This window comes from Myotis myotis, unplaced genomic scaffold (genome assembly GCF_014108235.1).
Source record: "Myotis myotis isolate mMyoMyo1 unplaced genomic scaffold, mMyoMyo1.p scaffold_m19_p_8, whole genome shotgun sequence".
Taxonomy (NCBI): Eukaryota; Metazoa; Chordata; class Mammalia; order Chiroptera; family Vespertilionidae; genus Myotis; species Myotis myotis.
The window spans coordinates 12,628,880-12,651,471 of record NW_023416390.1 but is presented as its reverse complement, the minus strand read 5'-3'; the positions used below and the strand labels follow the sequence as shown (position 1 = coordinate 12,651,471).

Here is a 22,592-nt window from a genome sequence, read left to right as displayed (position 1 = left end):
AGCAAACATATTAAGAACAATATGCCATATATGCCAGGTCCCTTGAAACAGCAAGGATGGACCGGCTCCCGGCAGTACAAGAGGCAGTCAACCAATGATTCTCTCTCATTACTGATATTTCTATCTCTCTCTCCTTCCTCTCTGAAATCAATAAAAATATAGATTTTTTAAAGAAGACCTACAACCTTAGTGGAAGGGTGGGCTGAAAACCTTATTCCGTGAATACAGTTTCCTCAGCAAAGGGAGTCCAAGACAATATGCCTTTTACTCTGGCTTTAGATAGGGAACATAACAATAATATATTTTTTTAAGTAACCTTTTACTTTTAAGAATTTTCAACCATTGAAATTTAAGAATTTTCAATGTCCTCTTAGAATTATTAATTCAAATTTATTTTCTCTCAATTAATTAAGCAGTTGAGAAATTCTATGAAAGTGATCCTAGTACCATAAAGAAGCAAAACTAAATCTTCTCTGGAGAAAAGCATATATAAATCAGGCTCTCCAAGATCCTCACACATTAAGTCCAACCAAATATAACATCCTAAACATCAATTACCAAATTCATTAAAAGAAAAAGTCACCACAAATGAGGGTCAAAAGAAACATGAAAGCGATCTAGACACCAAATTGGAGTTAGATGATAGGTGAAAGTATAGATTTGTGAAAGTATGGAGAGACCTAGCGGGTATTATGCTAAATGAAATAAATCAGACAGAGAAAAACAAATACCATATGGTTGCACTTATATGTGGAATCCAAAGAACAAAATAAAAGAACAAACAAAATTGAAATAGACGCAGAGACACAGGAAACAGACTGATGGTTGCCAGAGGGGAGGGGGTTTGAGGGACTGGGTGAAAAAGGCAAAGGGGTAGAGAAATACAGATTTTAGTTACAAAACAGTCACGGGGATGTAGAGTACAGCATAGGGAATATAGTCACTAATACTGTATAACTGTGTGTGGTGCCAGGTGGGTACTGGAACTATCAGGGTTAACATGTTGGAAAGTATGTGATTGCCTGCCCACTATGTGGTACACCTGAAACCAATACAAAATAATGTTGGGTGTGAACTGTAATCGAAAAACAAAATTTAAAGTTCTTTAAAAACAACAACCCAAAACCATGTAGCACTACTATTCATGGAAAAACAGTATTTTACTAATATACATTAATACAGATAAATACTTTTTAAGAATAAAAAGTGTTTGCCCACTTACATCACTTAAAACATTTCTTGGACACTAGGTCACTAAACTAACCAATAGTAGCCATTTGTAGCCATTTTTTTCCCCTCTTATGTATGTTAGCAAATAAAAAGCCTCCAACACCAGTGTTTATAAATACCTCCAACAACTCCCCGAAGGCATTTCATGATATTCTACAAAACTATCTGCTTGTGACGCATGCAGGAGGCCGCTCTCTCGTCAATGATGTTTCTCTCTCTCTTTCTCTCTCCCTCTCCCTCTCTCTCTCTGAAATCAATAAAAATATATTTTAAAATAATAATAATAAACACACTGAAAAGTGGAAAGAAACAGGGTCTTTGAAGGAATTGTTCAGCCACTGAATTAACTCTCTGATGACCTTACACCAAATTTTTTTTTTTGTTATGTGAGTTAATAAATATATTGAATTAAAAAAACACACACAACTATCTGCTTCCTCCCCCATTTTTTATTCTTTTTTTCTTTTTGAAGTTGCACTTTGCCTGGTTTAAAAAGGCATGCATATTTTTAACTTTGGTTAATAAAAGGGTTTTTCTTCAAAAGGTAACTCTGAACAGCTTCGTTTTGTTTTGATGGGGTATACTTTGTAAGTTGTTTTGTGTGGGTGTGTGGTTTCTAATTATCAATAGTGTGGGAATGAATTCACATTTCAGCAAGAAGTAATCTAGGTTGTTTTAAGCTTTCTCTTTAATTTTTACATATTCATTATTAGTCCTATTATAACTCTGCTTTTATTAGACACAGTTGGGCATCATGAACCTGTAAAAGGAACATTTTTATACACAGCACGATGTGGGTGCCTTACCAAATCATTACAAAGACTGAGTTCCCGACTTCTGGGATACCAAAAATTGACAGGGGATTTTAAAATTCCCCAAACATGTTTTTCATGTTTCTAGCAACCCATAAATGAGGTTGCTCATAGTTAGTCCCCTCTCCTTTCCTTCTCCCTGAAATACCTTTGGGCCCCAAATAGGTTTCCAGTATGACCCAGGGATTCGGCTTCTCACCTCTTCCCAAATTATCCCTTTTCCTGTGGTTCTTCTGTACATCTCTGTGCCAGTCCCATGCTAAATCCTCACATTTGTATACCATTTCTATTATTACATTCAGCATGTGAAGTTTCACAATGTTTAAAATGTTTTCATTTATAAAGATCCATACATTTTTTCATTACCCAATAGGTACATAAATATAGTCTCAATGTAAAAATTCAAATACTATAGATAAAGCAGAAGTCCCCCTTGAATGCCAAACTCCAACTTCTTCTTCAGTAAAGGTGACCGCTGTTAATTTTTCTATGTGGTTACATTTATATATAAGCACGTGGTATTTCCACTGTTTGCACTCCTATCGCTGCTACTAAGCTGTGAGCACTTTGGGGGCAGAATTCATATTCCATAGAACTTAATATGTGTAGTAGTGCCTGGAGTAGTGTCTGACACAAGGTAGTTGCTCAACAAATATTTGGCTTAATAAAGGAGGCACTGGCTCCTCCCCTTTATGCAGCAGATAACAGAGCTCTCCCGCCTGTATGTGGAAAAGGTGGGCCTTGGGATTACTGATGGCTAAGGAGCCATGACTAGGGATCAAAGGAGCTTGAAAAGCAGCCTGAGGGGGATATCATGGGCTGGCTGGCTCTGATGCAAAGCCGTGAGTTTGGGCAAGAAAAGCTGAGACAAGATAAAAAGTATAAAAATGGAGCCTAGAGATACCTGAAGTTAAACAAGGCGACACACCAGAAAAGAGCCTGGAGAGACAGCTGGGGAAGGTTTCTCGGGGAGGGAGGCCTTCGAAGAGTTCAGCTGGGGTTCTGAGAATGAAAGACCAACACATGGTCAGACAGCACCAGGTGAATAGCTCTGTGAGATGGGAACATGTGGATGAGGCTGGTGGGTGGGGTGGAGGGTGTTAATGGCAAGAGATAACGCTGGAAGGGCAGGTCATGGCAAGGGGATGGAGGGCCTGGAATGACTTAAAGATATTGAAATTTATCCCTGTGGCTGGAGACTAAATACGGAAACTAAGAGTTTGTAAGTAGACAACACTCTTCTAGAAATATACCTATCTTTTTTTTAAAAAATATATTTTATTGATTTTTTACAGAGAGTAAGGGAGAGGAATAGAAAGTTAGAAACATTGATGAGAGAGAAACACCGATCAGCTGCCTCCTGCACACCTCCCACTGGGGATGTGCCTGCAACCAAGGTACATGCCCTTGACCAGAATCAAACCTGGGACCTTTCAGTCCGCAGGCTAATGCTCTATCCACTGAGCCAAACCAGTTCGGGCTAGAAATATACATATCTTTTAATAAGTTCCTTCTATCTGCCCCCCCCCCCCAAACAGTATTCACTTATGAAGTTCATGTCTATATATATACTCACAGACAAAAATGCATCTAATATAAAGTAATACTGAAATTATCAAAGTAGATAATGTAGAATATTTCCCATTATTAGTTGGCAATATTATACCCTTCTCAGATATTACAAACAATAGTTAGGCTTTGACATATTTTAGATTATTCAAAATAGATTGGGTATCTATTATGCAAGAGCTCATTTTCAGATTTCCCAAGTTGGATTTTAAACCTGTCCTTCCACGTGTTGGCTAATTTTTAGCTCAGAAAACTTCAGAGCTATAATCATTGCTGGGGTGGCTAAATTACCACCCAGTTAACACTGGCAACTACATTTTCCATAGAAGTTCGAAATGAAAAGTCTTATAAGCAGATAAGAAATAACCTGACTAGATCATTGGAATCAAGATGTCTTCGTTTTTGATTCCACAACAAATTTGCACATGAAATACCTTCCTTAGAGGAGTGATTTTTAATTCTAGGTTTCAATGTAAACCTTTCTAAAATAATCAGGTAAGAACTAAACAGCTTTCTACCTCTTCCCAAGTTTTCTCTTGATAAGGGCTGCATTATTTACAGCTAGCAGGCTAGAGTCCAATGATTTTATTGAAATATTCTCATTGCAAAAAGTTGGCTGAAGACATCCTAAAGCTAAATACAAAGGAAGGAAGAGAGAACTGATGCTCAGACTGTAGGTTACATTTTATAGTGACTATGTTTTTGAGAATGTGATTTGCTTTTACCCCTGGAGTATCTAAGTTCATGCAATAATATTCTGACTGATGATGGCATCTTGGAGTCATCTTTAAGTCACTCCGTATTGCTGTTCCTCTATAGTTTCAGAGAAAATTCAAGGTTGGATACAGAAAGCTTAACCTACAGTAAAGTTTTGATGTCAAGCATCCAGTTTGTATCATCAGCCATCATGTCATCCTTTAATAACATTTTCCACTGCAGATGTTCACTCTGGCATTTAGAAACACTATTAGAATTGTCAGTTCCAAACCACTGTTTTCCAAACATACAAGACACATATTCCCCATGGATGGCAAAGTTTGAGAGTCAGCCACGTTTGAAAAAAGTTGACATATATAGAAATATGTTCTCCTCTTTATCAAATTATTTTTACCTGTTTAAATAATTAAAAAATACTTAGAACCTATAAATTTTCTAAGTCAGTGCACTCTCAAGCATAGTAAATTTTATCTTCAAAGATAAACTGTCAAATTCTGAATAATGGGAGAGGATAATAAATAATTTTGTTAATGATAATTTTGTAATGTAAATACTATTTATAGGGGGGCAGAGAAAAATATGTCCCAAAATACTCCACATCAACAAAGGTCCACTGGAACTCAGAGTAAAATAAAATAGTTTGTTTTGTCCATTTATATTTAGGGGGGGAAAAAGAAATATATAACATAATTATAAAAGTAAAAAGTATAATAGTCACTATAAATAAATACAGACTGTTACTAAGTCTGTAGTATGAACTTTGAATAAAACATGGACTTTTGTTGATAGTAGCTTTTTCAATTCTGGAGGCTTTTACTGGGAGAAGCTTCAAGGAAAGATGAGCCTCAGTTCTCTCGGGGACCAGGATGGCTTGCCCTCCCCAGGCCTCTAAAACAAGCTGATTATACTAGAGACATATGATGCTCCATGTAGTCCTAACACCCTGCAATTCCAACATAAATAGATCATTGAAAATATAGCTGCAAGAGATAAAATTTTAGTTCAGGGAAAAACTATATAGCCTATCTGTAAACCCAACCCTTGAATGTAGTGTGCATGTATGTGTGTGTAGGCATAAAAGTAGTTTTTTAGTTTCCCATCCAATTTTGCTTCAATGATGTAAACGTAACCCAACATGAGTTACCTATCACCTATAATGTTTATTATTTTCTTGGCTAATTCTGTAATCCCATTATGCACAGACTTCATCGTTATCAAGAAAACTGAGACAATTAAGGTCCTTAATTTCTCACCCCTTCAATCTACAAATGTATCCATCCCCACACGCATCCCCACCACTTTCCCTATAGTATGACCCACCTCTGTATCTACCCCATTTCCATCTATCACCCTTGTTAGCAAAAGTGCATGCCTTAGCAAACCATTGGCCCAAGGAGGGTAATGGACACAGGCAACAAACCTGGACCTAAACTGTAGGTTGGGGCTAAGCTCAAGCAAACACTTCTGAGATCAGCAAATCCCAACCTACATGAAGATACAGGATCAAGGAATGAATGTTTACTGCTTTATTATGCAGGATAGTTGTAGGAAAAGCTGACTGATACACTGAGAATAAACTTGGATCCTCTTCTTCACTTACTAAGTTTAATTTTAAGAAATTCTCAAGTTTTTATTTCCTAAATATTTCTTAGTTTTTTCCATTCCCCCTGCTAATCCATTAAATGTATGCCGATATAGTAGCTGTTAAAAAACAGTTTATTGATCTTTCGATAGAAAGGAAGGGACAGGGAGAGAAAGAGAGAGAAACATTGATCTAAGAGCGTAACATCCATCAGCTGCCTCCTGCACACCCTCTACTGGGGATCGAGGATGCCACCTGGGCATTTGCCCTTGACTGGGAATCGAACCAGCAACCTCCTGGTGCACAGGACAACACCCAACCAACTGAGTCTCAGCAGCCAGGGCCCTACATAATCTCTTATCTGAACTATTGCAATGGTCTCTTGACTATTTCTCTTGCTTTTTTTGGTCTGTTTTTGTTCATTTGGTAGGAGTTCCCCATGATCTCACATCTCCCTACTTGATCCTTCTTATTCTTTGCTTTCCCAACACAATGAATTGTTTATAGTTTCTTGAACATAACATGATGCTTCATGTTTTGATAACCTTCCATATGCCTGAAATGTGGTGGCTCATCGACCTTTTCTATTTCTCAAACTTTTATTTATCTTTAAGATCCTGCTCTGGCAGCATTTCCTTTCTGAAACCTGGGAACCGATCCTCAACTCCAAGCACAACCAAGCACTATTTCCTCTGTTGGATGTCTCTGCACTGCCCCTTTAACAGGAAGGCACTGAATATTTAATTAGGTATGTCTTTTCCTCTACCACTTTATAAACATTTTTTTCTAAAGCAGATACCATGCTTTATGCCACTTTGTATCTCCAACATTTAATACAGTACCTGTCACAGAGTGGGCATTTAATAAACATGAGTGGAACTGAAATAATTAATTTTGAAATTTGATTTGTAAAAAAAAAAAATAGTCTCTATTTCCTCATGAAATTCAGAGGTGCACACACATACACCCTATTTAAGTAGTGAAGAATCTCATCTCATTTATAAGAAGACTGACACATATTTTTCTAATTCAATTTGATTCATTGAATTTTAGAGACTAGAGTGTTTGGTAACCTTTGCAACATAGAAAATACAAGGTTACTTCATAATCAAGCTTGTACAAGAAGAATCCTAGACATATTGCTAATTTTTTATAACTTCCTGAATCCCATGAAAATGTAAAGCAAAGATGGAACATAGAAGAAATGTATAGATTTCTTGTGTCTAAAGCTATATTTATCCAACATAACAAATGACAAAAGCTTTCAAAGTACCCAATAAAGATGTTTGTCCAAATAGATAATCATGCAATGTTACCTTAACCAATTGATAAGGAAAGAAACAGAGTTCAATTCCATTGACTTGAACTAACTCCACTAACCCACTGACTCCAAGATTTTACTTCTTCATCAACAATAATAAAAAGTCATGAAAAACAGCAATCCAATATTACAGTGGTTCTCAACCTTCTGACCCTTTAAATACAGTTCCTCATGCTGTGACCCAACCATAAAATTATTTTTGTTGCTACTTCATAACTGTAATGTTGCTACTGCTATCAATCGTAATGTAAATATCTGATATGCAAGATGGTCTTAAGCAACCCCTGTGAAAGGGTCGTTTGACCGCCAAAGGGGTCGCGACCCACAGGTTGAGAACCATTACAATATTAGAAGACTCAAATATGAAAAAAATGGCCATGGTTGGTGTTCCAAACATTAAATGCATGTTTTAATTTAGATATCCCATAAAATATGAAATACTAAGACTCAACAAAATTTATGAAATGTCATTTAATAACTCATTGCTCTTCTATGAAAGTGACTACTCAATCATCTCATGTTTTTAAGAGCTCTATTCCCTTGCAATGATTCAGAAATTACTTTAGCTACATATGGACATTCTAGATTTGAAGTTTACCCACGATGCATTTAGGACAGAATGGAAGGTCTGCCAGGTTAGCAACTTGCATATTATACCTCAGCCTTTGCCATGAGGATATACATCGCATGCACATTTGCTATAATTTATATATAACACATGTACATCACATGTATTTTTCTGTCATACATCTCTCAACTTAGCCCACACATTCATACAAATATCCATGTGTACACATGCATTCAGGGAAACAAAGGGAAGAATGATCAGATGTCCTTTTCCTGCTCACAGAATTACAGCACTTTGCAAGAGAAATTATACCCATTGTGTTCCTTGTTTGGGTGGCTGAGGCTATAAAAGATAAGTAAGAATTCATGGGATCTCTTGATGCGTGTATCATGTCATCCAACTAGAACTCTGTCTCACTCTTATATTCTTCTCCATTCCTGGGAGTGTGAAGTATTAGGTCCATTCAGGTGGAAAATGAAATGCCACAAAAGCATATAGTATCTGGATTCATATGCTAAACCCACTAGTTAACAGCTGAGAGAACAAGTCCTTAAATGCCCTGAGCTTCAACTTCTTCATCAGTAAAATGCGTTAAGACATCAACACACTTATTGGCTGCAACATACCTCATGTAGAGACATCCCCTAGATTGTTAACGAGTATTTGCTCATTAATTGATACACTTGTCTCAGAAAAGGTCTGGACTTACTGCCAACCATTACTTTTACAGACTTGCCTGTTTTACAGCTCTATAGACAGGTGTTGGAGAATATAAGAAATTAAAATAGAAATCGGAAAGCTTTTTAGTCCATTTTGCTAATTAATGTGTCAGAGCTCATAAAGAAGAACTCGCTGGCTTTCTTCAGCACTGCATCATCGTAAAGAGCTGGGTCAGCAAAGATCTCTGCAGACAGTCAATACATATTAAAACAGCTCCACGCACTAAATCAAAACAACAAAAATGAAGACACAGTAAAAAAAAGTAAAATTTATAAGTCCTTTCTGTCTGAATGCCAAGGAGCATGAAACTATTGGTTTAGGTGTCAATTCAGCATGTAGAAAGAAAGAGAAAGGAATGATTCCTCCACAGACATTGTTTGTGAGTCCTTAGAGTCAACATTAAAGCATATATATATTTTTTAAACAGCTATGCCGAATTTGATGCCATTTTCTCTGGATCCTAATGTTCCTTTATAATATTTAACATAAATCAATATTTAATGCTTTTATTATCTAAAATATATATATATTGCTGAAGTTTTTGCTTTTCCCCTGCATTGCTAGGATTTGAATTTTGCCAGAATTCAATAGTGAGATAGCTAGAGAAAGAGGTCAAAGATGCCTCATTGTTTTGCCAGGTTCTCTGAAACTTGTGATTTTTCTTAAAAGAACCAGATGAAAGGCAAAATTTTGTTCCTCACTCTTCTGGGTGGGCCTCTCCATTCCGCAGATATTAATACCTCAAGCACATGGAGGAGGACCCTGCACAGATACAGGGATAATCATCCTGCTGTCTTTCTCGCCAAGGTCTGAGATGTGATGCACTGCCAGCGGGAGGCCCTGAGCTGGGGCATCAGAGGAGCCTTGGGAAGACTGGACTGATTCCAGACGGGCTGCGGGAACACTGCCTTCTAGGCCGAAAGTGCTAGAAAGATGATCTTACCTGAGCTTTCAATTTGATCTGAGCTCTGAAGAATCAACCATTTAAAGATTAAGCCAAGGAACGGGTGCCAAGAATATTGTCACAAGTTTGGGAGGAATCCAAGCCAGTCCAACAGATGGAAATTGGCACGGAATGGCTCTCTACACACTAAGTAGCTGACGCAGAAGAAATTTAAACTCAGATGAATTTATTAAAATGTTGCATATCCTCCCGAACAAGAGGATGGGTGATAGATCTAGGTCAGCATATACGACTGAATTTAACTTACTATGGTCTTGGATAGCATGACAACTGGTCACATTTCTATAATTAAAAATAGACAGAGGGAGGTATTCTTCTTAGCAAAAGAGAAACCACTTTTTCAAACCTAAATATTCCGGAGAAAGAACCTGGGACAGGGAAAGGTGAAACAAAGAGAAGTTGAATGATACCTTTTGACTTGGTAAGACTGGTGTGATCATGGAACATTGTACATTAACGGTTCAAACTGGTAGCTAGCTTAGTAGTCACAGACTGGGGCAGATTGAGACTACCATTATATATTAGGTGGCTTTTAAAAATGATTTTGTAATTAAAAGAGGTTGCCAGAATTAAACTGACCCTTAATCCTCTTTCACCACCACCACCTACGCCTAATGAGAAATGGCTAGAAAAAAAAAATGCAGAACACAGCCTTTTAATGTGAGGGATGAGTTCCTGAGGATCTTTATAATTCAAGACTAATTTTCCAGAAGAAATAAATGCAGAGCATGGCGAGGGTATATTTTGGAAGTATATAAACTTACAATGTTAGTAGCATATTTTTCTTTAATGCTTCTTTGTATTTTTTCAAAACTGTCACTGATGCTTTACAGAGCGCGTTCACTTTAACTCTAACGTGTATAATTCCAGGGGCTTGCTTAGCCCTCTTCGTTGTGTTTTGCCATGTGCCACTTTTGCTCCAAAGTTATCAAGTATGTTTTGCAGCATTTGCACTGGTTCCACAGACAGATGATTAAAAAGTCAAAGACGCTATGATAGGATTTAGAAGTTCTTAAAATATAAGGATAGTGAATATTATAATGAGAGTTTATTATAACTCCAAATCTTCTTTAAAACAACTGATGTATGTAAACAGTCTGGCTCATGGAAGTAATATAGAGACCGCTGGTACTATTTCTATCCATCAGCTAAAGCAAAGCCACCGTATGGAGCTTACAACTAACCTACCTGACAGCTTTAAGATTATGCTATTTTTAAAACTTGGAAGACTATTATAAGTTTTGTACTTAGATTGATTCTTCATTAATATTTTTGTAACACAACATATAAAAACCTATCATTCAAATTTGCCTAAAATATTACAGCAATACACTAAGGTAACAATGTTCTCACTTTTAAAGGCTGTCAATAACTTTTAGTTACTAGCAATTAGTTCTTTGTTTGGAAATTAAGAATACTTGAATAAGATTTGATTTCTTGGGGAAAAAAAAACCCAGAAGGTTTATCATTGGCTCTTTTTTAAAAACCATGATAAACATTCTTAAAACTGCTTCCACTTTTCACCTTGCAGCCTAGCCCAGTGTGTAAAAAGGCATCGACCTTCAAGTGTTACTATGTCAGAGAACTAACTGCCCGCAGTACCCTGCATTGAGGTTGAACATAACATAGGCTATCCTTGGGGCTCCTTGACCATGAGAACTTCCCTCTCAGACTTCTCAATGCATGTCCAGTAGTAGAGCATTTAATGGATGAGGATGACGGGAATGAGCAGCATGTGGCAATTGCTCAGCCCCACGGAAGTCTTTTCTTTTGCAGTGATCTAACCTCTGAGGCTCTTTCTTCGGAGAAGCAAAAAAGAAAAGAAATCTAAAAGTTGTGAACCAGCCCTTCCCTGCTGTTTCCACTAGAGAATCTGGAGAAGGAATAAAAGAAAAAAATCATAACTGTGCCCTGGAACATGATGGAGGTAATGAGGCAGCAAGGCCACTTACTGCTAAAAACATAATTGGCACATAAACACCGGAGACGCTGGTGGTGGGGAAGACTTCATTGTTTCAGAAACAGGGATGTGAACAAATTATACCCATTCTGTTGTTTGGAGTGGCAATTCTAGGAGTAAAATGGATATTCCCTCACCCCAAAAGTGCACCCCTAGAGAACTGCACTGTTTTCAATTACTGTGAATAAATGATGAAGGAAGGGCAAAGGGATAGAAAGCAGGACACTTGGCAATAGAGAAAAAGGTTGGATTTTTAGACCTGATGGTTTCTGATAGAGAAAGCCCCAGTAGACACCAGGAGATCCCTGTGGACCTTCTAGAGAACCTCTAGGAATCTCATTCATGAGTCTAAAGAAAGATAATATGATCATTGTGGGTGGGTACAATCCCCTTTGATGACAGGCAAAAAGACTTTTGTTTTAATCCTCACCCAGGGTATATTTTTTTAGGGAGAAAGGGGGGAAAAGAGAAACATCAATCAGTTGCCTCCCATATGTACCCTGACCATATAAACCCACAATCTACGTATGTGCCCTGACTGGGAATTGAACCCGTCACCTTTTGGTATAGGGATGACGCTCCAACCAATCAACCAAGCAACCTAACTGAGTCAACCGGCCAGGGCAAGACTATTCTTTCTTGATGAGAAAGAAATAAGCAAAATTTTCTTATTCTGGAACTCTCTGTCCAATCACTTTATGTGAAAGTCATCATGGGAAAATTTTTCAAACTTTCTGGGTTTTTTTTATAATTTTTTTGTTGTTCTAAGTGTTCGGCTGGCATACAGATTTAAGGTTTTAGATTTTATAATCATTTTTTTGGAAACGTTTACTCTTTCCTCTCAAACATTTTGAGTCAGCATACATTATGCCACTACGTACAGAGCCAAGCAGTAATTCATCTTTGTGGAAGTCAGAGACATCTCATGTATTAATTACCAAGCCTTTCAGTGACTGGTGGATGGAAATAGGTTCCAACTACTACTCAAACACAGCCAGGGATTTCCAGGAAGGAGAATAGAAAGTCAGTTACAAGGAATTTCTTACCCAATTTGTGTCCAGCCAATGAATGGACTTTGCTTTCATCTGGCACTGAGAAGAAATAAAAGAGACAAGGATCAGCCTGCCTGTAAATAAGTCATTTTAACAATAAATTAATACAGATTCATAATAAATTAAATATTTTACCGGCAAGGATTTGACAAAATTTTTCCCCAGCATCCCTGGGGCACCTCATTTCTATTGGTAGATATGTTAAGAATAGCTATAAAGAAAGATATATTTATTAGGCTTCTAATTTTCAATACTTTCAGTTTTGTTTTGTTTTTTAACTGGGTTATTGTTTCCATGTTTGCAAAAAGAGAAGCTAAACTCATGGACTAGAGATGTATAATATATAGTAAAACTCTTTAAACACAATAGAAATATGTATAAACATTCAATATTGAGCTTCTATATCTGATAAACCTGGAGTAAAGTTAACAGATTTATAATCCTTCTGAAAAATATTAAAAGAAACAAAATATTAAACAATGACATTCAAGAGGTTAGACATCAGACAACAGAGACCAGTGACTCCTGAGAAATGAGAAACAAGTAAGGTGAATCCTACAATTGCTCTACTTTACTGCATGGGGAGTTTCCAGGCGTGATGCAGGGATGGGAACAGAGGCAGTGCGCAGTGACATCCCAGCTTGAGGACATGCAGCTGGGTGTCCAGGGAAACCAAGGCAGATGGAGTTTGCAGGGCAGAGAACTGCAGAGAGAGCTATTGAGAGGAGCCCCTCATATATTTAGTTGAATACCGAGGATCCCATGCATGTGAGGAAACTACCCAAGACCTGACAAAGAACCATGCCTAAGTAGAAAGGGAACAGTGTCCAAAGTTGACACAGGGCTGAGAATAGGCACTATTCCCAACAGCCATAGTGAAAATCTTCCTAATTCAGGAGCATCATTGAGGATATAAAGAGGAACCTTGCTTCAGTAGTGGGAGAGACAAATAACTCCAGATTAACCCAGCTCTAATGAAATAGATACATTTTTCAAAGATACAAATTAGCAAAGCTTACACAGGAAGAAATAGATAAGCTAAATAGTCCTATAGTTCGATTCTTTAATTAATTTTTAGCTAAAACTTTCCCATAAAGAAAACTCTAGAACAGGGGTCCTCAAACTTTTTAAACAGGGGGCCAGTTCACTGTCCCTCAGACCGTTGGAGGGCCGGACTATAGTTTAAAAAAAAACTATGAACAAATTCCTATGAACACTGCACATATCTTATTTTGAAGTAAAAAAACAAAACGGGAACAAATACAATATTTGTATTTGCATGTGGCCTGCAGGCCATAGTTTGAGGACCCCTGCTGTAGACAGATGGCTTCACTGGTGAATTCTATCTACCAAACATTTAAAAAAAGAACTAATATCAATTTTATATAAATTCTTATTTCAGAAAATTCAGAGGATGGGATATTTCCCAATGCATTCTAAGAGACTGGTGTCAGGCAAAATATTATTTGAAAGCTATTAAGTAATATTTCTCATGAACACAGATGCAAAATTCTTAACCTTTAAGCATCTCTGAATGATTATCACTTTAATATTCAATGACAACTGTTCATTATTCGCCATGTGCTGTTGTCCATGTTAGTCTATGAAACTCTAGTGCTCAGGGTTGAAACAAGGTGAGGGGAACTTTGTTCACAAGGAGGACCTCCTCCATCTTCCCTAACACTACATTGGTCTCAGAGTAATGTGCCCCTCCCTCCTTCCTTTACCTACCACAGTCAGTCCTATTTCATTAATCCAGTTATTAAACATCATTTGATCTTCTCATTCCCACCTAACCCTCCTTTCTTAAATGATTTCTTTATTTTTTAGTTAAAACCACTGCATGTCTATAATTTTTCTGGAATGAAATGCTTAAAAATCTTGTTAGAGTTTTCTTCATACTTCCAGTTGGATATGTCAGCTTGTATTTATTAAGCTCCATGTTGGGGGCCAACTTCTGTCTTTCCCAAGTCTAAAAAAACTTAATTACAGTGGAATCTACAATATACTAGTAAATAGAAAAATAATGGAAAACAATCATAATGATTAAAAAATGCTAGTAGCTAATATTTACTAAGTACCTGTAATTGCAGGTTCTGCCCTATGTACTTTATATCTTATTATCATTCATTTAATCCTCACAATGACCTGTCAAGATAGGTGTTATTATTATCCTTATTTTACAGACAAAGAAACTGAGGCATGCCTCCTAGGTGGAGGATAGGATCCAGAACTTAAATATGGCCCTCTTACCCTCTGCTATCAAGGTGATGAGTTGCAGAAACTTGTTATATTTTTTTTGAATTATCAATCACATAAATTAAACACTTAACCAACATCTATATGTTAGAAAGCTACTGTCCTTTTTATTTGAACATATATAATTAATAGAAATCTGTCTGTGGTGAACAGTATTGTTAGCTACAATTTTTTAAAACATTTTTGGAAATCTACAATTCTAGTGGGTTCAAGCTAAAATATCCATTCCCATTTCACAGATGAAAAATCACCAGTCTGAGTTAAAATTCTGACTTGGAAATTTACTAGTTATGTGCAATTTAACTTTCAGTGCCTCAATTTCATCATATGTAAAACGAGGATAATATGGCTTACTCCATAAGATTGAAGTAAAATTACATGTGTAGATTTGTGCAAAGTACTTAGAAGGTCATGCAGAAAGTGCTTACAAAATATTAGCTGTTATCATCATTATTAATGAGAAACTAAATAGAAAAGTGAAATAACATAACCTATGAGATAGATATGGGTTGAATCCTGGCTTTACCAGGCAAGTTACAAAGCCTTTTTTTAAAAAAACAAAAAACAAAAAAACCCCACGTTTTATTGATTTCAGAGAGGAAGGACGAGGGAGAGACTGGAACATGAATGATGAGTATCATTGAGTGGCTGCCTCCTGCACACCCCCTAGTGGGGACCAAGCCCGTAACCCAGGCATGTGCCCTTGACCAGAATCGAACCCGGGACGCTTCAGTCCCTAGGCCTACGCTCTATCCACTGAGCCAAACCAGCCAGGGCACGAAGCACTTTTTAACCTCAGTTTCCTCATGTGAAAAATTAAATAAAAATACTACATAGGCGCAGTGACGGCGAACCTTCTGGGCGCGGTGGGCCAGCGTTTTGAAAATCCCTGACTTCACTCTGGGGCCGTGTCACATCAAGAAATGTTTTGATATCTGCAACCATAGTAAAATAAAGACTTATATTTTTGATATTTATTTTATATATTTAAATGCCATTTAACAAAGAAAAATCAACCAAAACAATGAGTTTGCGTGTCACCTCTGACACGCCTGGCATAGGTTCGCCATCACTGACATAGGGAATTGTGGGAATAAAATGAAAAATATGTACAAAAACACTTAGTACAGTGCTAGTTACATATTTCTCAATAAACGGAAGCTTTGATAAATGAAAACTGTGAGAGTGGCAAAGTTTATGAATTTGGTGGTGGTGGTGGTCTCAATGATTTAAGTTGCCTGGGATTATAAAGGAATATAGGGAGAAATACTATGCTTCAGACTGGGCTTTTTAATCATTATCTTATGGATAATCCAATACCCACAGCAGGTTTGACCTCCCAGTTTACTCCCAGTCCTAGTTCATCGCTTAGGTGAAGAAAGGCAAAGGAAACATAAGACTCAGACTACATGGTCTTATTATGTAGTTATTCTGAAAAAGGGATTCATAGAAAGGTAGGACTGTATTGTTTTGTTTTGTCTGTTGTTTTTTTAAACAGACATAAATTATCCCATTAAATCTAAGCCAATTTTTGCTGGGAGCCGGTCCATCCTTGCTGTTTCAAGGGACCTGGCATATATGGCATATTGTTCTTAATATGTTTGCTCACCTTCTTGGCACTATGTGTTTTAACCAAGGTCTCCTCTCTGAGAAAGGTTGTTTCCCCAGGTAGGGATTTTCCCCTGAAGTTAGGGAGGGAATAAAACCTCTTAACTAAGTGCCAGGCGGGTAATTAATCACTTTAACTACGAACAATCGTGCTTAAGCTACATAATCTTTACTCCCTGGAATGAAGATAAGAAACGCCCTAACCTTTGTAATAGAGATTGATAGGATTGAATCAACTGATATAAATGCAGATGCAACAAGACAGCAAGAGACAGAACTTAGAACACAGAACTTAGGACACAGAACTTAGAACACAGAACTTAGAACACAGAACTTAGAACACAGAACCTACACAGAACCTAGAGAAAGAAGAACTTCGCTGGAGAGAACATGGCAAAAGATCCTGGACAGAAACTGGCTACAGAACTTGGTTGGAGAACCTAGCCAGAACCTGGCTGAAGAACCTGGCTACGGAATCTGGTGACCGAACCTGGCTGGGGAACCTGGGGAACCTGGCTGGAGAACCTAGCAAGAGAACATGGACACAGAACCTGGCTGGAGATCCTAACCAGAACTTCGCTGGAGATCCAGACCAGAACTTGGCTGGAGATCCTGGCTAGGCCGCTGATGAACTGAATGCTGCCTCCATGTCATTCCTTCTTCGCCGACTCCATCCACACCTTTGGGGACCCCTGGACCTGCTGGGGTTGGACCCCAGCAAATTTTAGTATTATTGCAAATTTCCCAGTCATATTAGGTTAAACATGGTACTTTGCTAATTTTTCAGCTGCATTACTGTCTATTATTCTTAGTAGGAATACTTATTATTTTAATTGACAATTCGAAATTATTTAGAACAGTAACATAAGCTTTTTTAAACAACAGTGTAGAAAATCCAAATGAGTGATAGGCATAAAAAGTAGGAGTCTCTCTCCAAAATATTCACTGACACAGATATCTATCTTTAGGACAGAAGATAAATGAATAAATATAATAGAAAAGAGAGGGAACTGTAATGTCTTAATTAATAGAATACATTTTATTTAAAAGGTTAAACTGGGAACAATCTTTCTTTATGCACATGCTTAGTGCCTGGAAGTGATTTAAATAACAGTGGCAAATAAGAAAAGGAGGTAAAATTATACACACCATCACCATTTATTTTTAAATAACAAGTGTTATAATTAATACTCAACTTCCTTTATAACTCACATTACCTTAGCAGGGTTCTCAACCTTCTGGCCCTTGAAATACAGTTCCTCATGTTGTGACCCAACCATAAAATTATTTTCGTTGCTACTGCATAACTGTAATGTTGCTGCTGTTATGAATCGTCATGTAAATATCTGACATGCAGGATGGTCTTAGGTGACCCATGTGAAAGGGTCATTCGACCGCCAAAGGGGTCACGACCCACAGGTTGAGAACCACTGCTTTAGAGCTACTATAAAGTTATCTCTTGAGGCTGGAGCTAAGGTCTAGTCTTTTCACTGCATAATATTTAGATAGCACGGCAACTGGAACAGTAGCGATGTGATTATGACAGGTAGGTCATTTCAAACCTTATTTATAAGGGCGGGTGTGGGAAGGGTCTCTCATTCCAAATGCGAAGGTACCGAAAGCATCATGTAAGAGAGTGTTGATGGAGCAAGAGCCAAAGTCTACTGTTCTAGTTCTGATGACAGATTGTTCTCGCTTTCTTTTTTGTTAAAGTTTCCGGAGCCTATTATATTCCCTTTCTTGTCCTTCGGTTTTACCTAAGAAATGATACTACTTGCTCTTGATCGCCTTAAAGGGATATTACAGTAATTGAAGAGATACCGGTGGAATGCCGAGTCCTGCTGAAGATGAAATTCAGACATTTTTTTTGTAACTATTATGAAATACTTATAGGGTGCTATGGATTTGTGCCTCCAGAGAGATCTTTGGATTTATTCAGATAATGGGATGTCTATACTAAGCTCACGCTTCCTAGTATTCAACTCCAGACTGATGGACACCACTTGATTTAATTACTGGGAAGTGTTTCATAAGGAGGCCACTCTTCGGTTTGGATGTTTCCTAATTCCATGGCCCGCCCTCTGTCCAGGATGACCTCTCTGGAAAACACAGATCCTGCCCACCTATGTTTCCAGTTATCTTGGTTGTAGACCTTTGAGTTCATCAGAACTGCTCAAAATCAATGGCACCTTTTTAAAAAGAGCAGATAAACACACATTGCCTTTGAATTTCAACCACGTTCACTGTATGGAAGAGAAACCGTAAATAAAGAAATTAAGAGGAGAAAATCTATGAAAAAGATGGCACTCCGAGAACTTATTAGTGGCAAACATTAAAGTGCATAAACATATCGGCTCCCCAGTAGGATCCATTTATATTAATATAGTGATCATTTAAAGTGTTTTATTCTTTTGTCAGGCCCTCTTGTACACTTCAAATGCATTCTCACTGGGGGGAAATAATCCCCTGGCTTATTGATAGCATTTGATACGCATTCTATAACATAAGTGACTATTAGGAACTGCACTTGCTTCATAAAAATTTGCAGAACAGTGGCAGATTTGGTGAGTTAATGGGCCCCATATGCTCTTCTTAAGCTGACAGAGATGGTATATTGCTAACATGTACAAATCTCTTCAGATGAAGATTGCCATCAGCCACAGTTATTCTTGTTGAGAATGCCAACCCTTTGTCACGAATGGGGGATATGCATATGTGTTCAGATCCCCACTACTTCCTATTGAGGTACTTCCATGTAAAGCAGCACTCTAAAATATGATGCAACGCTTGTCCTTTACACAGGCAGCTCTATTTCATTTAGTTTTTGATTTCCATCTGTGACGGAATAGAGAATGCAGCTTTGAAGATGATGTTTGGCACAACAAAAATACATCTTCTAATGAGGCCATCAACCCTTTTCCTTGAATAGTTTGCTAGGAAACTAAATATCAAATAATTCCTTAATGGTTAATAAACTTGTTTCTGAGAGTTGTTCCTTCAGAGCTTTTTAAGAAAAAGGACACAGTTGCCAATATTAAGAATCCATTTTATTCGCTTTTAGTAGATCGATTTCTGTGCCCCTGATTGATTTTCAGAAATTTCAAGGAAGGCCAACCTGTTATAAGTTGTAAATTAAGTTCCCTCCTTTACTGCATTGATTTATAGTGTTTTCTTATATCGATGGCTACTTGGCACACTGTTTCTCTTCAGGGAGAATTTTGAGTATCAGCACTACCCATTTTTATGTGTTGAAAAATTCTCCCATTTATTGAAACCAAAACTGCAAAAACAACATACACAAAGCTTTTGCTGAAAAGGGGGTTAGGAAATTAGTACAAGATAATGATGCCAATGTTTATCTTGCCATCTCTCTTAGCAGGCTTCCCCAAAGCACCATGGTCCTCCCTGGCGGGCGGCTGTTCTGACAATAAGCTAGTTAGAACTCAGTAGCTGAAGTTTTCTAATATGATAGTGTATCTCTCAGCCAGGGTGCCACAGGACAAAAATGAGGACCTGCTTCCTCATCGTTAGCCAACTACTCCTTCCTTCACAACTTTTTAGCCATCTCTTTAAAATTCCCTTTCTTTCTTTATGAATCTCAGGGGAGCTTAAATCTAAATTAGGAAAATCCACTACTTTTCACATATTCTTACACAATTGTGTTTATCTCATTAAAGAGTACTGGGAAAATCAAATCATTTTATCACAAATTGACTAATTAATTTGTTTGTCGTGCATTCAATAGACACTGTCTTTCTCAAAGGAATCAGATACTGTCTGAGCTCCAAGTACCCCTTCCTGGATCCTTGTGGGAGTGAGGTTCCTGGCTTGTTAGTTTCCTGACATGAGTGCTCTGCTCAGGACTCTGCAACTCTCAAGACTGATTCTCCAGATCAGTGGTTCTCAACCTTGGCTGCACATTAGAATCACCTGGGAATCTTTTTAAAATCCTGATTTCTGGGCCTCATCCTCCAGAAATTCTGTCTCTTTGTTACTTATGTTGTGGCTCCACCCCATAACAAAGAAACAGAATTTCCAGAGGATGAGGCCCAGAAATCAGGATTTTAAAAAGATTCCCAGGTGATTCTAATGTGCAGCCAAGGTTGAGAACCACTGCTCTAGATATTTCTGGAGTTCACTCTCTATGCAGTTCTTTCTTCTCTGTTACTGCACTCTACCCACCTTTTTTCCCCTGGATTCTCAGCCCCATTGCCTCCACTCATATGAAATAATGGGATATATATCTTACAGCAAGTTTTTGTGGGGTGGTATTATTTAATTTCTCTGGAATAAGTTGCAAAATTATTACACTATTTAATAAATGGAAACATCTTTGTGCTTAAAACCACAGCTTCCTAAACCACAGGACCAATGGTCCTAAGATACCTTGAGTAACTCTCACCCAAAGCTAAGAATATCATCAGTGATTAAGAGCATTATTCTTTGGAAGTGCCATCACCTGCTTCTCTCCTGCATGAGGACATCATGAAATCAAGGCTGGAACCTAGGGCCACTCAGAGGGTGTAGCTGCACTGGTGAATGGAGAGGGAACTGCATGGAGGCCCCGCATGATGGCACACATGCCATAGTCACGAGGACAGTCACAAGTCCTCCTTCCGGGTCTCCTAACCAGACCCAAGGCTTTTTCTATTTGATGGCCGATCTTTGGAAATTGCTTCCAATTTGCTCTTGACCTACCTCCATCTCCCCAACTCTACTATACATCTCTTCAACTCAGCCCAGATTAGCCCATGCTAAACATCCCTTGCATCATTTTTCTACCTCACCAAAAGCCTTCACTAAATTCAACTGCCTAGAAAATAATACGGTCTCCTTAGCCTGATATTCAGGTTTGAATCCTTTTTACCTTTCTCATTATATTTTCCTCTATTCTTCTTTTACTGAAGTCATAAAGTAATTCCTGGTTTCTTCCCATTTGGCTTTCTCCTCAGGGGGAAATGCCTGGAACCTCACGTGTACAAATACTATTTTATTGCTCCTCCTGGAACCAGCTCCCCATTATAACCTCCTCTTTGTAGGATATTCTCTCCATCTGTTTCCCCCAGGACACTTTGGCTTCACTTCCAAGAAAATGCACCACTTTCTATCTGTCTTATGTTGATTTGTATGCAACTTCAATGAAGATGCAGACAGCATTTTATTAATCTTTCCATGGCAAACAGCAACAGATTACAAAGGTCCTCAAAGGTCAGTTGTATGGAGTCTCTGTCCTTTTTTGCATGATGAGGAAAAGATGCCTATGTGAGACCCCTCCCAGGAATCCTCTTTGTGTGAATTCTTGGAATCTACCAGGTTTGGACTATTTCTACTACTCAGAGTATGAAAACTGCTGTTTCCTAGACCGTTGGTAAATATTCTGTTATCGGCAAGAAATTGATACTGACGAAGCCATCAGAAAAGAAGGGCTCAGACTATCCCACAACCATTTTTCTCTATGAGCAAGTAAAACAACACATCTTGTATAACATGTGTTATAATCCCACTATTTATAATGCACATTTCCACATAGTGATTCTATCTTTAACAGGGAAGAGGAGGAAGGAAACTAAACTTGTTGCCAACTTACGTGTCAGAAATCATGCTAAGCATTTTAACATGTGCGATCTCAATCCTATCAGAGCTCCGTGAGTTGGGCATTACAATCTGCAGTTATAGAGCAGGTAACTGAGGCTCGGTGGGATTATGTCATAAAGTTAGCGAGTGGGACCGCTGGGACCCAAAGGGTTCCTGACTTCAAAGCACAACTTCCTTCTACTACGTGAGTCTGAGAGGTAAGATTCTGCTAATGGCTTCATAATCAGGAGCTACATATTTCACTAGTCACCACTACCTACCAAAAGTGGAATTTCCCAACAGACGACACGCAAGAGCACATGATGTCTCTTAAAAATGGCTGGTGAAACTCTCACAAGTTAAGCAATAGAGTTGTCATAAGTTGTTGTGAGGCTCATACACCTGGAAATTGTTACCAAGGGGAAGCATGGACTATTGTTCAGGTGTCGGGCGGTAGGAAAGGGAAAGAGACAGCGTTCGCTTTTTTGGCAGCCAAACGGCACTATTGTTGGCTCATCATGTGTACAGCGAACTGAAATCCTTTTTATATTAACTCCTGTTAAGCCAGGACTTTGTCCAACAAACTCCTGTGGTGAGCCAATGGCAGCATGCTGGGCACTGGGATAGTGGAGGGACAGCCTTGAGCCTGTACCAGC

The 22,592-nt window shown here is 38.1% G+C and overlaps 1 protein-coding gene across 4 annotated transcripts in view; it reads right to left on the bottom strand.

Annotated features, from left to right (window-relative positions):
* The window catches only part of PARD3B (par-3 family cell polarity regulator beta), a 916,117-nt gene that overhangs the window by 329,062 nt on the left and 564,463 nt on the right, over positions 1 to 22,592 (bottom strand). For all 4 annotated transcript variants that reach the window (XM_036319101.1, XM_036319103.1, XM_036319104.1 and 1 more), the window contains exon 16: positions 12,490 to 12,534. In XM_036319101.1, coding sequence (XP_036174994.1) covers positions 12,490 to 12,534 — 45 coding nt within the window. The remainder of the gene's footprint in view (positions 1 to 12,489; positions 12,535 to 22,592) is intronic.